Below are 15,710 nucleotides of genomic sequence, written 5' to 3'. Positions count from 1 at the left end.
TAGGGTGTTTTGGAAGACACCACTGTGTGGGTGACCGCCGGTGGGCACACCACCTGGGCCAGACAGGTGCTGGGTTCTTGATAAACAAGTGGGGAATGAGGTTACCAGAGGGCATAGCCAAGGGCTAAATGCGGACTACAGCCGGGAACTCCGACCTGGGCTTTCCAGCCCTGCCCAGGGGTCTGGGGTCTCCAGCCCAAGCTCCCGAGCTGAGCAGTCCAGGCCAAAATGCTCCCACGCACACTGGAGCGGCAGCCTGCCACCCCTCCCCTCCGCTGCCTGCACCCTGGAATGGAGAAGATGCCGGGAAGCCCAGGGAGGTGTCACTCCCTGGGGGCGGGGGTCACAGGGCCTCCAAGCCCCACCTCCTCCCTCCTCACCCCGCAGCCCACCTCGTGACTAGGGGCTGGCCCAGCCCGCCCTAGCCCCGGGGAGGGGCGGGGCAGGGGGAGCCCTATAATTGGCCCCGACAGGGTTCCCTGTGTCCTGCTCTGCCCCAGCCAGGCGAGGAGGTTCCCAGGATACGGTGAGCAGCACGGGGTGACCATCGGACTCTGGGGCGTGGGGGCTGAGGGTGAGGGCTGGAGCCTCGGGAGACAGAGGGGTCGGGGGCAAGAAGGAGACCAGGCTGGGAGAGAGGCTGTGATGGCCGAGCATGGGCTGCGCTGGGCTGGAGGCAGCGATGGGGTTTCCATTAGCTCCTAAATGGAGAAGCCACGCTAGAGCTAAGCGCAAGGATGGAACGAGGACTGGGAAACCCAACTGCGAGCTAGCGCAGTGCCCAACCGGGAGGCACGGGGCCGGGGGCGGGGAAGAAGTGGAATCTGAACGCTGGAAGAGAGAGGTGGGATTTGGGACTGGAAGATGGCAGGGGACGATGCGGGAGCACAGCCCGCCGAGGCGCCGCCGGGCGAAGGATTGTGATTGGATGAGGCTGTCACAGGGCCCAGCCAGGCTCCGCGGGCCGCGCCGGGTGGAGCGGGGCAGGGGGCCGGGAGGCTGGGGGGGGGTGGCTGGGGGGTGGCTGGGGGTCTGTTCTCACCCGCTGTTGATTGGCAGATCCAAGACTGACCAACCGCAGGCGGGAAAAATGAAGCTGTTGTGGGCTGTAGCGTTGCTGGTCACGATCCTGGCAGGTATGGGGGCTCCTGGAGTTCCTTGCAGCTCCCCACTCCCATTCAAGCCCCGGGTCGCCCTCCCTCCTCCACACACACACACACACACACACACACACACACACACACACACACATGCACTTCTTCTCTGTCTCCCCCTTGGGAGTTGGAACACCAATGTATTCCCATCGAGCACTTAGCTAGGGGAACAGGTCTCTTTGGGGTTTGCCAGCTGATCACAAACCCCAACCCCTCTGCCCACCGTGCCCCCCACCAAAGCCAAGGCGCCCTTGCAGCACTATGCCCCAGAAAGACAGGGGGCCCAGGGACCCTGATACAGCTGCCCATTTGCTGTCCACCCAGGATGCCGGGCCGAGCCAGAGTCGCAGCTGGAGGGGGAGCCGGAGCAAGGCAAGTGGCAAACTAGCCAGCCCTGGGAGTTGGCCCTGAGCCGCTTCTGGGATTACCTGCGCTGGGTGCAGACCCTGTCTGACCAGGTGCAAGAGGAGCTACTCGGATCGAAGGCCACCCAGGAAGTGACGTAAGTGTCCCAGCCTGACCTCCCTCTCCCCCGGGCCCCAGGAGTGTGGGTACCTGCCCTGGAGTCCCTCTCCGCTCCCATCCGCACCCAGACCCTGGCCCACCCTCCCTTCCTGTGGGCCCGCAGGACGCTGATGGAAGAGACCATGAAGGAGCTGAAGGCCTACAAATCGGAGCTGGAGGAGCAGCTGAGCCCCATGACCGAGGAGACGCGGGCACGCGTGGCCAAGGAGCTGCAGGCTGCGCAGGCCCGGCTGGAGGCCGACATGGAGGACGTGCGTAGCCGCCTGACGCAGTACCGCGCCGAGGCGCAGGCCATGCTGGGCCAGAGCACCGACGACCTGCGCGCGCGCTTTTCGTCGCACCTGCGCAAGCTGCGCAAGCGGCTGCTGCGCGACGCCGAGGACCTGCAGAAGCGCCTGGCCGTGTACGCCGCCGGGGCCCGCGAGGGTGCCGAGCGCGGCGTGAGCGCCCTCCGCGAGCGCCTCGGGCCGCTGGTGGAGCAGGGCCGCCTGCGGGCCGCCACCGTGAGCAGCCTGGCCGGCCAGCCGCTGCGGGAGCGCGCCCAGGCCTGGGGCGAGCGGCTGCGCGGGCAGCTGGACGAGGTGCGCAGCCGCGCCCGCGACCGCCTGGACGAGGTGCGCGAGCAGGTGGAGGAGGTGCGAGTCAAGGTGGAGGAGCAGGCGGCCCAGATGCGCCTGCAGGCCGAAGCCTTCCAAGCCCGCCTTAAGAGCTGGTTCGAGCCCCTGGTGGAAGACATGCAGCGCCAGTGGGCCGGGTTGGTGGAGAAGGTGCAGGCCGCCATCAACAACAATAAGACCCCTGCGTTGCTCAACGAGAGCCAGTGAGCGTGCCCTGCGGGCCGCTCCTGCCGCGGGCGCCCGCTGCCCCTGCTCCCCACCCACTGGCCTCCTGCTGGACCACGCTCTCTCCCCCTGCTTAATAAAATGTGTCAAGCTCCACAGCAGCTGTCGGGCCTCCGTGTGGTTCCTCTCTTGTTCCAGCCTATTTCTTGTGTGTTTGAAAGGTAGAGTTAAAAAAAAAAGAGAGATCTTCCACAAATTCATTCCCACAAACTGGTTTATTGCCCACAATTGCCAAGGCAGGGCCAAGCTAAACCAGGAACTTCATCCGGGTCTCCCCCATGATGATAGAGGCCCCGGGACTTGAACCATCCTCCCGCTGTGCTGTCTCAGGTGCCTTAGTAAGGAGGCTCAAAAATCTGTCTCAAAAAATCAGGGCTCAAAAACCCGGTCTTTAGAGGGGATGCCTGCAACGCTCGCAGATGCCGTATCGGCTCAACCTACTATAGCATAATTAGCAGACAACCGTTTCCTTCCCCCGCACTGGCCACACGACACACGGTCCTGTCTTCTGCCTCCCAACATTTTTCTGCCCTGGTGGTTTGTCATGGGTATATGTATGTGTGTCATGTATGATTGATTTGAAAGGTAGGGACTCACACACACACACACACAGATCTCCCTTCCGCTGGTCCACTCCCCAAATGCCAGCTACAGCCAGAGCTGCTCGAGGCCACAGCCGGAAGCTCACAATTCCGTCTGGGTCTCCTGGGCGGGGATTCCAGTGTCCAAGCCGCCAGATACGCGGTGACCAGACCCTGGCTCCTGGACTCCCACTGCCTGGGCTGCTCTCCTACCTCCCGCTGTGCCCCGGCCCTCCCGCTGTGCCCCAGCTCTGCCGTCTCTTCCCATCCCACCACGGAGCCGTAGAGCCTGCCAGCACCTTCTGCTTTGATTTCCCGAGCAAAAACAAAGCCTGGATGTTGCAATAGCACCTGCTTCGCAGAGGCGCCCAGACCCGGAGGATCATCCTCCAGCCCTCCCTGCCGCTCCTCCGGGCTTATCTGATCCTCCCTCCTCCCGTCCCCGGGCCTTTGTCTCTGCTGCTTCTGTCTGGGAGACTACCTGTGGCTTCCACCTTCCTTTATCAAGCCTCCTACGGTTTCTGCTCCTGCCTGGCTGGCCGCCTGGAGCTGCCCGGTTCTGGCGCTCGCCCCCTCCGGATACCACCCAGCCCCTCCACGGCCAGTCGTTACTCTTTCCTCATTCCCCCCCTCCCTTTCCTCCCTCCCTCGCTGCCAACTGTGCTCCCCAAGGCCTCTCTGCTCCCACCCTTCTCCCCCCCAGCTCTGTCTGTCCCAGTGAGCCTCCAAGGCTCGGTGCCGAGTGGGGAGCTCCAGGAGAGGCCAGGGCAGCAGCTGGGAGCCGCTGGAGCCCTCCTCTCCCACCACCCCCTCAGTTCTCAAGGACGGGAGCTGGGGACAGGCCAGGGCTTGAGCCTGCGTCTCAGGGCCCCGGCCCCTTGGGTGTTATGGCACCCTGACTCCGAGGGGGGCTTTGCCTGGTTGGATTCTGAGCTCCTCCCTTCAGCTCTCCCCTCTGATGATCAGATTGGGGAGGGGTGCGGAGAAAGGAGGGGAAGGTTGGTGGGCTGCCTGTGCCCAGCAGGCCACGCCCCCTCCCTGGTCTCAGTTTCCTTGGATGCGAGGGAGGGAGGAGGCCTCACTTTGGCTGTGCGGGGCTGGCAGGGACTCAAGCAGCCTGAAGTTGGGGAAAGGGTGGGACAGACTGGCTCTGCCTCAGTTTGCCCACCTTTAAAAGCCCATGGTGCTGAGAAAAGCAGGGGCATTGTGGGTCTGCTCTTGTTGGGGCGGGGGAGGGGATGCGGGTAGGCGGCTGGGGAACGGCGGGCGGGGTACAGGGCAGCTGGACAAGGGACTGGCAGCCCCGAGTTGGCCCCCAAAATGGCGCAATCCTGCCAGGGTCTCGTCTGTCTTTGCCTGCCCCTTTCACAACCACCCCTCTTCTGCCCCCAAGGCTGGCACGTGGTTTGCAGGGGCACAAGGCCAGCCAACCTCAACTCCGGGGTGAGGCCACCCCCACACACGCGCACACACACACATCCAGCCAGCTGCCTGGGATCACTATCGGTCAAAGAGAACCCACAGGGGCCAGGGGGAGGCTTGGAGTGCAGCCTTGGGGGACGGAAGTGGTGAAGGGAGGAGAGAGACTGGGGATCAGGCTGGGAGCCAGAGAGACCAGAAGGCTGAACACCAGCAGAAGGAGGGGTGGGGGGAAGGGTGGCAGAAGGGTTGCAGGCGCGTGTGTGGAGAGCTTGCAGCTGAGGCCTTATAGTTCAGAGAAGCTGGAACCCCGAAACCAAAGGGAGATGGGGGGTGCAAGATGAAGACCCCAGAGGGCATCAAGAAAGGGCGTTAGGGAGCTCCAAGGGCTGGGCTGATTGGCAAGCTGCAGGTGGCTTGTGCAGGGGTGGAGATGGACTGGCCCAAGGCCCACGCTCTGAGTCCCAGGGAAGGGAAGGAGGGGGGCAAGTGACAGCCACCAGGCAGACGTGGAGATCAGTTCAGCGGCCCCTGCTTGGGGTACGAGCTTTAGCAGGCTGGGGCCCCCTAATGGTCAGGGAGGTGGAGGTGCTAAACAGCAGAAACCACGGCCCTAATTGGGAGCTCCTGGGCCCCATCTGGCTCTCCGCCCGCACCTGAGAGGGGGAGGGAGAGAGAAGGTGGGTGGGCATATCTACCAGGGGGAGGGAGGTTAGCCTGCCCCGCCCCCGCCCCAGCCTGATAAAGACCCAGACAGGGGCAGGACCTCCCACCCCTGCCGGCTGAGACTGTTCTTGAGGTTGGTGCTGAACCCCTGGGAGAGGAACCTCTGGCCCCTCCCCATCCCCACCCCACCCCGGCCAGCTCCCAAGGGGGAGGAGGTAAGAAAGATCACTGATGGCTCGCACCCCTCCCCACCTCCAGAGCGCCCCTCCGGCTCCCGCCATGAGGCTGGTCCTGTCGCTCCCCGTGCTGGTGCTGACGCTGATGGTAGCTTTGGAAGGTAAAAAGTCTTTGAGATTTGCAAGCATGGAGCTCGGCCAACACCTCCCAGGACCTGTGGGCGCTCCGGGGGTGCTTCCGCGCTGCCCGGGTGCCCCTGTAATGCACCCTCACCCTGCCCAGGAGGGGGCTGCTGGGGAGGTTGGTGCTGGAAAGGGGGAATCTCCAGATTTTCCCAAAACCCAAAAGCTTATCTGCGGGCAGCAAATCTGTCCCACGAGCCTAGCAACAGATTACATTTGGCGCCCCCGCTTCTGATTGGCTGTGTTGCTTATACAGCCGTGAACTGGTGGAGGGGGTAGCTGGGGACTCAGGGGACCTCTTATTCTGACCCCACAGCCCCTAAGAGTCCCATGCCAGGATCTCCTTCTCTGTGCTTGGGATTCCCCCAATCCAGGGCTCCCGATAATTAGAATTTCTGGCGCATCCCCTGCGTAGGCTCAGCCCCTGCCCAGGCGGCGCCCGACTTCAGCACCTTGGAGCGCATCCCGGATAAACTAAAGGAGTTTGGGAACACCCTGGAGGACAAGGCCCGCAAGGCTCTTGAGAAAATCAAGCAGAGTGAGATCACCACCAAGACTCGGTTAGGACCTTTGGGGGCTTGTGGGAGAAGAGGGTGTAGCCATTGAGGATGTTCCAGTTAACAGGCTGGGAAAACTGAGGCACAGAAAGGCTGACAACACCCCTGGAGTCCCAGAGCTGGATGTCAAGGTCCTGGGTCTGCAACCACAGCTGACCTGACACCACCCACCCACCCACCCAGCCCCTACTGGCCACGTGGCGGATGACCAAGGACCCAAGCTTGGACCGCCTCCTCCCTGAGTGGTCCTAAGAGAAGGGCGTCCCCCTGAGCCTTGCTGGTCCTGGCTCCTTGGCCATGCACAGCACTTCACCAACACCAGCTCCTACTCTCAAGTTGGAGAATCAAGAGAGAGAGAAAGCTTCCATCTGCTGGTTCACTCCTTGCATGGCTGCTAGACCACACCCAAGAGTCTGGAACGCCATCCCGGTCTCCTATGCGGGTAGCAGGAGCCGGAGCCCTTGGGCCAGCCAGGACTCAGACCGGCGCCCCTATGGGAGGCAGGTGTCACAGGTGGCGGCTTCATGTGCTGCACCACAGCACAGGGATGAGGGCAGGAAGCTGCCAAGTGAGGGTAGGAGCGGCCTTGGAGGGAAGGCTGAGCCGGAGTGGGGTGCTGGGGTCTTGAGGTGCTGTGATCAAGGAGGTGGGGGAGGAGCAGGTACAAGGCTGAGCTGTGTAACTCAGGGCCTCCTCAGAGTCCATCAGGGTCAGGGCTCAGGTGGGGGTGGCACTTGAGCATCCTGGCAGGCGGTGGGCGGGACCCAGTGACCCCTTTCCTTCTCCTCTCCCCCGCAGGAACTGGTTTTCCGAGGCCTTCAGCAAAATGAAGGAGAAATTCAAATCGACCTTCTCCTGAGCCCTCGGGCGTCGCCCACAGCACCTGGCACGAGGACGGGCTCCACATGGCTCTCCCTTCTCCTCCTGCCCCCCACCACACACCCCAATAAAAATCCCTTTGAGAGTCCGCAGTGTGAGTGATGGTTGCTGGTGGAAGCGCCTGGCAGGTGCCATGGCAGGGGTGTAGGGCGGGCCGGGGTGCTGCACCTTGGGGCCTCCTTGTTGTCACGAGCCTTTGTGCATACCCCAAGGCCGCCAGGGCCAGGAGAGGGAAGGTTGCTCGTGTCAAGGCACACAGCTCGGAAGTGGAGACCTGGAGGGGACCCTCAGCCCGCTGCACTGCCCGCACAAGTCTTCTTCCAAAAATAGACAGTAAAAGGAATACAAAAGACGTCACAGGTGTGTGGGGGGGGACTAGACACCCACACTGTTCTCACCTTTTAGGACACACTTCCCATGTTCCCTCCTCCAGGAAGCCTTCCCTGGACTCTGAGCTGGGCCACGTCCCTCCTGCCCCGCTCTGCCCACTCTGTGTCATCACCGTCACAGAGTTCCTGGGAGGTGGAAGCTGTCTCCACTCACTCCCATTCTCCAGCTGACAAAGCAGAGGCACAGCCGGCCTGAGGTCACACAACCAAAAGGGGGTCCTCCCAGCTCCCCCCCGCCGTCCAAGGCAGCTGCCGAGTCATCCTGCTGGATGGAAGTCCACAGACTGCGTAGGAAGCCAGATGCATCAGCCCACATGCACAGGGCGAGCAGCACAACCCAGTGTCAGAGTTCAAGCCTCCTTGCCCCATGATGCGCCTTGGAGGCAGCGGCAGCGATGGCCTACACCCTCAGGCTGCGGCTTAATCCGCTGCACCACCGTGCCGCAGACCCCTCTGCCCCTTGATATTGAAGAGAGGCACAAAATCTCAAAGCAAGACACAAAAACACGTCTCTGTGCAGCTGGCAGAAAGCAGAACAGGCCATGTGTGCTGTTTTGCATCCGTTTGCTTTTTTTGCTCATAATCGAAACTTTGTTGACTACCTGACTGGCCAACAGATTACTGTTGCACAGTTCATAAGATCAAACCTTCACAGGAGTTGGGTGGATTTCATAGAGTCGCCGAAGCCACCGTGCAGCCATCTGTGAGAAATCTCCGAGCTCCGGAAGTGCTGTGGGTCACCAGCCTAACCCTCCAGCAGACACGGGGAACCTGCTGCTCGGGGCATCATCCGTGGACCTGTACATAATGTACACAGTTACCAATTTAAGGATTAGTCCAAGGGCCTGGCACGGTTTGCCTAGTGACTAAAGTCCCTGCCTTGCATCTCATATGAGTGCTGGTTCGAATCCTGGCTGTCCCATTTCCATCCAGCTCCCTGCTTGTGCATCTGGGAAAGCAGCAGCAGATGGGCCAAGTGCCTGGACTCACGCACAAGACCCACGTTGGGATTTTAGCTTCTTGGCTTCGACCTGGCCCAGTTCCTGACTGTTGTGACCAGTCAGGCAGTGAACCAGGAAATAGAAGTTCTTTCTCTCTCCGTCACTCTGTTTTTCATAGATGTAAATAGATCTTAAAAAATAATAATAATTAAAAAAAAATGTTGGTGCGTGTCTAGAAACCCGAGGCCTTCTGGTAGCTTCTTGCAGGCGTCGCGTCGGTCAGAGAAGCAGGCAGCCCTGAGCTGGCCATTCCGTCCAAGCAGGAGGCGGCTGAGTCGGGTGCCCTTAGCGGTTCCCGAGCCCAGCTGGTCCCCAGGTGTGTGGATGACGGCGTGTGCACCTGGGCAGCTGCCCACGCAGCCCCACGAGTGTGCACTGGCCTCAGCGCAACTTCGCAGCATGCTCACACTGAGCAGTATGTGCTGGTGTCCCAGCAGGGCCACCCTCCTACACACACACACACACACACACACACACCACACACACGCACACACACACACAGACACAGGGAAGCTGCCAAAGCCCCAGAAGCAGCTCCCGGCTCAGACCCAAGGAAGTGATAAAACAATAAGACTCAGATTACAGCACAAGAAGAGAAAGGAGGTGTGGGATGCTGACACAGCGCAGAGGGAAAAGTCGGGGGGGGGGGTGCCAGGGCTCTGCGGGGGCCATTGCACCCCGTCAGCGTCAGCTGTGCAAGCCCAGGCGTCTCCATTGCTCATCTGTCTCGTTGCTGACATGCGTGGGGAGCGTGGGTGCTGGCTCAAGAGCTTGGGTCCCTGCCACCCGTGTGGGAGACCTGGATGAAGTTCCTGACTCCTGGCTTCAGCCTGGCCCAGTGCTGGCTGGGATGCTCCTCTGAGGAGTAAATCGACAGATGGAAGAGCGCGTGTGTGTGTCCCTTCTCCGTCACACTACTTTTTAAATAAATACAGCTTTAAAAAGAGAGACAGAGGGCAGGCAAGAGGGCCAACAACATCATCCTTGACATGGAATTAAAATAAACACACGTGTCATACAGCCACAAATGTTTCAGATTTTATGGGGGAAATATTTACAAACTAAATATCTGAAAAAACGTGTGTATTCAAGGAGCTGGAAGTGGTTCAACAGGCTAGTCTTCTACCCTGAAGTGCTGGCATCCCATATCGGCGCCGGTTCTAATCCTGGCTGCTCTACTTAACATCCAACTCCCTGCTTGGGGCCTGGGAGAGCAGTCCAAGATGGCCCAAAGCCTTGGGACCCTGCACCCATGCGGGAGACCAGGAAGAGACTCCTGGCTCCTGGCTTCAGCCTAATCCAGCCCTGGCTATTGGCGGCCATTAGGGGAGTAAACCAGCGCATGGAAGATTCTTTCTCTTTGCTTTCCCTCTCCTCTCTCTGTTGTCCTAACTTTCAAATAAAATAAAAGCAGTCTCTCTCTCTCTCTCTCTTTTTTTTAAGGATTTATTTATTTTTATAGGAAAGGAAAATTTACAGAGAGGTGAGGCACAAAGATCTTCCATCTGCTGGTTCACTGTGAAGAACCTCAGTATCAAAATCCCAAGCATTTGCTCATGGCTCATTGCTACTAACAAACTGTGCTGAGCGCCCAGGCCAAAGGGCTTATTTGACCTTTAGCACTGATGGGTTCCAGTCCTTATGAATCAGGGCCCATGTAAGTCTGGTTGTCTCACAGGTGGCTCCAAGTAATGAAGTGGGTGCTTGCCTTGGTTGCTGGAGGCCTGGGCTGTCCAGCCGAGATAGGCAGGGAATGTGTGGCATTTCCCCTCACCTTGCAGGCTCTGTGAATTGCCCCCTTTCTAGATACTGTGGATTGCCCCTATAAAAACCCTATGAAGGTGCTGTCCGGTAAGGGGCCAGCCAGCTGTCTGCTCTCACCCAGGAACCCGAGCTCGGACATGCTGAGTTTGGATAAACCATCCTTGTGCACTCGGATCAATTCAGACTCCTGGTGGTTTCTGGGGATCTCAACATCTGGGCTCAACAACTGCCCAGATGGCCTCAATGGTCAGCACTGAGCCGATCTGAAACATGGAGCTTCTTCCAGGTCTCCCACACGAGCGTGGGGTCGCAAACACCTGGACCGTCCTCCAATGATGCTTTCCCAGGCCTTAAGTAGGGAGCTGGATGGGGAGTGGAACAGGCAGGGCACAAACCCCTGCCTATATGGGGTGCTGGCACTGCAGATAGAGGATTAGCCTGTTGAGTCACCGTGCCAGTCTCAATACCAGTCTTGAAAAAAGAAAGGGAGAGTTCCCATTTCACACCTGTTTCCACCTGCCACAGCCCCGAGGGAGCAGCAGCAAGGGGGGTGACGGGTTTAGAGAAGGCAGATCAAGGTGTTGAGGAGGGCGAAAAAGGGTCCCAGGGTGGAGAGAAAGAGCCAAGAGGGTGACTGGGGGCTTGACAGCCAGGCCTGGAGACCTGGAGGACACCCGGCACCAGATCACAGGCCCCTCTGCCCCCATCCCCCCTGCAGCTGTTTGTCAGTGGCCCCGGAGCCCCTCCCCACCCCCCTCCATGACCTTCAGCCCGTTCCTGTCCCTGAGATGGACAAACATTGCAGGCAGCGGACAGCAAACAGCCGCGGTCGCCCTGTAAGCCAGCCTTGGAGCTGGGGACAGAGGTCAGAGAGCTCCCTGGCCCCAGCCCAGCCCACCCAGCCCCACTCCAGGTTTCCCCCTGTGCTGCCTCCCTGCTGCTTTGTGTGGGACCCCAAAGGGGTCCTAGTAGGGCTGGAGAGTGGGGGAAGCCCTCATGCCCTCCTCAGGCTCAGTTTCCACATCTGTAAGATGGTGGCCATTAGACATGGTCTGGCGTCTTCTAAGGGGTAACGGAGGTTGTGCAGGGGGGAGGGGGGAAGAGGTGCGTGCTAAGTCAATAGCAGCTGACAGGGACCGGCGCCCTTGTGGTGACGACTCTCCAAGCCACCCGCTGCCAAGGCAGGAAGTGTCTGGGACTGTCCAGAGGGGTTAAGCAACTTGCACGGGGCAGGATGGGGGGTGGGGTAGGGGGATTGTCACACGACTGGAGAGGGCTGAGGTTAGTCTCCGAACCCCACTCTGAACTGCTTTAACGCGACGGGCAGACGGCCTGTTTGCATTACATACTTGTTTTTCCTTTCGTTTGAAAGAGAGACAGAAAAAGTTCCCATCCACTGCAGCCAGAGCCAGGTCAGGCTGAAGCCTAGAACCCAGCACTCCATCTGGGTCTCCCCGTGCGGGACAGGAGCCCAAAGACTTGGGCCCTCACCTGCAGCTTTCCCAGGAACATGAACAGGAAGCTGGAGCGCAAGCAGAGCTGGGACTTGAACCCAGGTCCTCTGCAGGAGGGTCACCAGGGCCGACCTCTGGTTGTGCTGTGGTTAAAGCTCACATCACGTACTGCTTGGAGAGGTGTGTCAGTGTCAGCATGAGGCACACTCGCTGGGTTGAGCAAGCTTGGCCTCCTTCTGCTGCCAGGACATTTTCACCATTCCAAACAGAAGTGGGTGGTTGGATGTTGCTGAGTACCAGAAAACCCGTGTGGAGAGGACTCGCTGGGGGCGGGTGCTGCGGGGGACCTGAGGTAAACAAGCCGCCCTCTGATGGGTGCTCCGGTCCAGTTGTTCAGGCTGGGGAGGTCAGCCTCTCCTGAGAAAAATGAAAAAGCAAGCTGTCCCCCCTGCATTTGCATCTCTGCCGCACAGCCAAGCGCAGAGGGTTAGGCAGTTTGTGTGCAGTTCCTGGGTCTCGCCTTGAAGTACTGGGGTCTTCCAAAAGTTCCTGGGAAATACACATTACAGGCAATGACACGTGGGCTTCCCAGTGGCTCAGCCTGCAGAGGAGCCCTCCGGAAAGCCCCCCTCCCATGAACTTTTCGACACGTCCTTGCACATACGCTGCTTCTCTCAAACTCAGACAAACCCGGGCATCCCCCAGGGGTGCGGAATGTTCTGCAAATCATGTGGTCCCGTCCTACCAAGGTCACTGAGGGTGGGACTCGAGATCCAATGCAGTAATGGTGGGCTGACTTTATGGTGGGTCCCTGGGGATGGTCTGTGGACTGCGGGGTGTGTGCACACAGCCCTGGCAGGAGCGAAGTTCCCTGCCCTTGCTAGACCATCCAGCCCCCTGGGTCCCCTGGGACCAGGCCAAGCTGCATCCCCAGGGGTGAGGCTGTGTGTGTGAGTGTGCACATGTTGTTTGTATGTGTGAGAGTGTATGAGTGTGAATTGGGTGCTGTCACACCCATTTCACAGATGGAAAGACTGCAGCCCAGAGAAGGGAATGTCTTCACCCAGGGGGTACAGTGAAGGACAGGGCAGCTGGGAGCCCAGGTGTGCGTGTGTGTGTGTGCGCGCCCTGTGTCCTAGCTCACCAGGGAAGGAGAGAGGTGGAGCCCGAGGCTGGGCCTTTCCCCCTGGGGTGGGGATGCCTCAGCAACAAGGAAGAGTCCCTGCTGGGAGCATCCAATGGGTCAGGCTCCCCGCAAAGAGCAAGTCTCCTGTCCTGTTGTTCTGGAAAGTTCTGATGCTCAGATCCAGCCTTCCCCTCGACCTCCCCGGACTTAGCAGACAAGGAAACCAGGCATACCACACACACACACACACACACACACACACACACACACACACATGCTATTAGAGGCCACAGAGCCTGGAGCAGCAGCCGCTTCAATGCTGGAGGTCCAGCAGTCTGTCCTCCGTCAGGCCTGGGAGCGAGAGGCCAGCAGGGGCAAGCCCTGTCACCTGGTGCCCTCTCCTGCAAGTCCCTGCCAGCGGGCGTGGGAGGTGGCCAGGGGAGGGCTCTGCTTGGGGCAGCCCGTCCCTGCCCCCCTACCTCTCTCTCTGCCCCCCTGCCTAGGCTGGACAGCGGAGCACAGAGGGACAGAGGGAAGAAGCCCCAGAAATGCTGCTTCTGAGTCACAGGTGCCAGAGCGACCCTGCCCTCCCTGTGCCTCGGGGTGCTGGTCCTGGCCTGGTGAGGAAAGAGCGGGCAGGCACGGGGACCCTATCCGGGAGGGGTGAGTATGACCCGGGAGTTGTGTGGGCTTGAGGCTTGGGACTTGTGTGTGTGCGCGCACGGCTGGGGGTGGCCGTGTCAGGGGCTGAGTGAGGAGGAAAAGATGTTGAAACAAATGGTGGTGGTCCTTGTGTGCGCAGGTAGACGGACATGTCTGTGAGCGCGCATGCGCAGGGAGGGGCCGTCCGCTCGGATAAGGTTGCATGGAACACATGAGCCGCACACACTCAGCTGAGGATGCTTGTGATACGGGCACGCAGCCGCACCATTCTCAGCGCCGTCTTTTCACGACGTTCCCTAAATGCATGAATTTGAGGTGCTTTTTCAATGGTGCTGTTCATTTCCCTTTTTTTCAGAAGGCTGAGGGACAGGAGAGAGGGAAGAGCTTCCATCTGCTGGTTCATTCCCCAAATGTCTGCAAGGCCCAGGGCCGGCCAGCTGAGTCAGAAGGCCAGAACACCATCTGCGTGCCCCACGCACGGGGGGCGGGACCCGAGTCCTGAAGCCAGCATCTTGTTGTCTTCCATGAGCAGGGGGTAGAGGAGCAAGGACTGGAACCAGATGTGGGGTGTCTGTGGAGTGACTCCTGTCACAGTGGCTGTGGGGGAGAGGGGGTCCTTATCGTCCCATTCTACACAAGAGGAAATCAAGTGCCAGAGAACCTTGTCATGGCCGAGACCCCACACAGGGCCCAGGCTGCTTCTGTGCCAGGCGTGTACATATGTATGCTCCTGCAGTGGGCTCTGTGGGCTCTGTCCAGGTGCATGGGCCCAGGGTGGACAGATGTGCCAGGGTGCCAGGGTGCCAGGGTGTAAACTGTGACCCATGGAGGCAGGGGAAAATCCCAGGCCAACTACAGGGCGGGGGGCGTCCAGGGCAGCCTGACAGTGAGGGAGAGGAGGCCTCGGCAAGCAGGGGAGGGACGTGCAGGTGGACAGAGGTGAGAGAGCAATGGCCCAGGCCCTGGGAGAGCAGAGACTGGGGCAGAAGGCACAGGTGGACGGAGGGCCAGGAAAGCAGGCAGTGAGGGGCCTGCCGGAGGCTTCCCCAGGCCACGGAAGTGACGGAGGGGCAGACCTGAGCGGCTGGGAGGAGGTCAAAACTGACCGTGGGTTCCTGAACTGCCGTCTGGCTTCCCCCAGTGTGTGTGACTGTGGAGACCCCTACCCCGGCACCTGAGGACAGCCACTGGAGCCTGGTGCCAAGTTTGGTGAAGAAGCTGGTGGCGCCGCTGGTGGCCAGGACCAGAGACAGGCGGCAGCAGTTCTGGTGAGGGCTGGACCCCTGGGTGTGAGGGAGGAGGGGTGAGTAGGGGTGGACCCCTGGGTGTGAGGGAGGAGGGGTGAGTAGGGGTGGACCCCTGGGTGTGAGGGAGGAGGGGTGAGTAGGGGTGGGCCCCTGGGTGTGAGGGAGGAGGGGTGAGTAGGGGTGGGCCCCTGGGTGTGAGGGAGGAGGGGTGAGTAGGGGTGGGCCCCAGGAGTTGCAGGGTTTCCAGCTACTGCCTCCTGTCTCCTGCAGGGGCCCCAGTACTCTCCACCTGCCAGACCTGGGTCCCCGCATGCAGGCCTGGTTCGCCAGCTCCAGGGACAGCCTCCTCAGCAAGGCCTAGGGCCTGTGCCCCAAGATTCTGTGTGAAACAGAAGATGAGGCCTTAGGTGCCCAATTCACAATAAACCCCTGCTCATCTGTGTCCCTGCCCGCCCCCTCCCAGCATGCTCCACCACCACTCCCAGGGAGTTAATGAGTGGTGGTACCTGGACAGTCTGGGGAGACGGGATGGGGACTTTACCATCCCCTGGACAGGGGAGGAGACTTCATGGCGCCTGGGTTTCCGGAGGGAACAGGTGCAGGTCAACAGGTTCCTGGTGGGAGGGGCAGCCCCTGCCTCAGAGCTTCACCCTCCAGCGACCCCAGACCCTCTTCCTGGTGGTGTATGTCAACCCTCAGCAGCCCCAGGCTCCGACCCCACTGATACAGTGTCGGGAGGGAAAACCTACCAGTGCGGGGTCCCTGCCGCTGACCTCAGCTAGGGTCACTGCCCTTCCTGCCCTCCAACCCCCCGCCCCAGTGGCTGTGTTGGCCAGGACTTTGGCCGAGGCCAGGAGAAGGTGGTGGTTGGGCCAGGGACAAGGGCAGGCCAGCTATAAAGCCCGTCTGCCCGGCCTGGGTTGGCGAGGACTGCCTGCGAGTTCGGTAAGAGGAGTCGGCAGTGGGGGTCTGTGGGAGGAGGCAGAGGCTGTCCAGTGGGACCCTGCGCGTGTCTGAGTATTGATGTGGAATCTGTGGAGTTTAGGATATCCACCAGGCACGGGGCTGTGTGTTTAGTGAGCGA

At 60.4% G+C, this 15,710-nt stretch overlaps 3 protein-coding genes across 3 annotated transcripts; all 3 read left to right on the top strand.

Moving 5' to 3' along the window:
- The first annotated feature begins 462 nt into the window (after window positions 1–462).
- On the top strand, window positions 463–2,622 carry APOE (apolipoprotein E). The gene is made up of 4 exons (XM_040976212.1): window positions 463–526; window positions 1,060–1,136; window positions 1,479–1,656; window positions 1,783–2,622. Exons 2-4 carry the CDS (start codon window positions 1,091–1,093, stop codon window positions 2,501–2,503), a joined length of 945 nt encoding a protein of 314 aa, XP_040832146.1. The 5' UTR covers window positions 463–526; window positions 1,060–1,090; the 3' UTR covers window positions 2,504–2,622.
- A 2,658-nt stretch (window positions 2,623–5,280) lies between these two features.
- On the top strand, window positions 5,281–7,069 carry APOC1 (apolipoprotein C1). Its single transcript, XM_040976227.1, has 4 exons — window positions 5,281–5,320; window positions 5,446–5,524; window positions 5,962–6,106; window positions 6,902–7,069. The coding sequence occupies exons 2-4, from the start codon at window positions 5,467–5,469 to the stop codon at window positions 6,960–6,962; spliced, it is 264 nt and encodes an 87-aa protein (XP_040832161.1). The 5' UTR covers window positions 5,281–5,320; window positions 5,446–5,466; the 3' UTR covers window positions 6,963–7,069.
- A 3,138-nt stretch (window positions 7,070–10,207) lies between these two features.
- On the top strand, window positions 10,208–15,408 carry APOC4 (apolipoprotein C4). The gene is given in 4 exon segments (XM_040976508.1): window positions 10,208–10,223; window positions 14,521–14,647; window positions 14,897–15,033; window positions 15,326–15,408. Coding segments are annotated over 4 exon segments (363 nt in total).
- The last annotated feature ends 302 nt before the right edge of the window (window positions 15,409–15,710 follow it).

This window comes from Ochotona curzoniae, unplaced genomic scaffold (assembly GCF_017591425.1).
Source record: "Ochotona curzoniae isolate NIBS_2020 unplaced genomic scaffold, NIBS_Ocur_1.0 contig_2699, whole genome shotgun sequence".
Taxonomy (NCBI): domain Eukaryota; kingdom Metazoa; phylum Chordata; class Mammalia; order Lagomorpha; family Ochotonidae; genus Ochotona; species Ochotona curzoniae.
This window is presented reverse-complemented; position numbering and strand designations above follow the sequence as displayed.

Bases quoted from the DNA above. Each gene is read 5' to 3' on its own strand.
- APOE (XM_040976212.1), top strand. From the start codon at position 1,091: ATGAAGCTGTTGTGGGCTGTAGCGTTGCTGGTCACGATCCTGGCAG. The intron at 1,137-1,478 runs GTATGGGGGCTC...CTGTCCACCCAG, and splicing joins GCTGGTCACGATCCTGGCAG to GATGCCGGGCCGAGCCAGAG. The intron at 1,657-1,782 runs GTAAGTGTCCCA...GTGGGCCCGCAG, and splicing joins AAGGCCACCCAGGAAGTGAC to GACGCTGATGGAAGAGACCA.
- APOC1 (XM_040976227.1), top strand. From the start codon at position 5,467: ATGAGGCTGGTCCTGTCGCTCCCCGTGCTGGTGCTGACGCTGATGGTA. The intron at 5,525-5,961 runs GTAAAAAGTCTT...TCCCCTGCGTAG, and splicing joins GCTGATGGTAGCTTTGGAAG to GCTCAGCCCCTGCCCAGGCG. The intron at 6,107-6,901 runs GTTAGGACCTTT...TCTCCCCCGCAG, and splicing joins GAGATCACCACCAAGACTCG to GAACTGGTTTTCCGAGGCCT.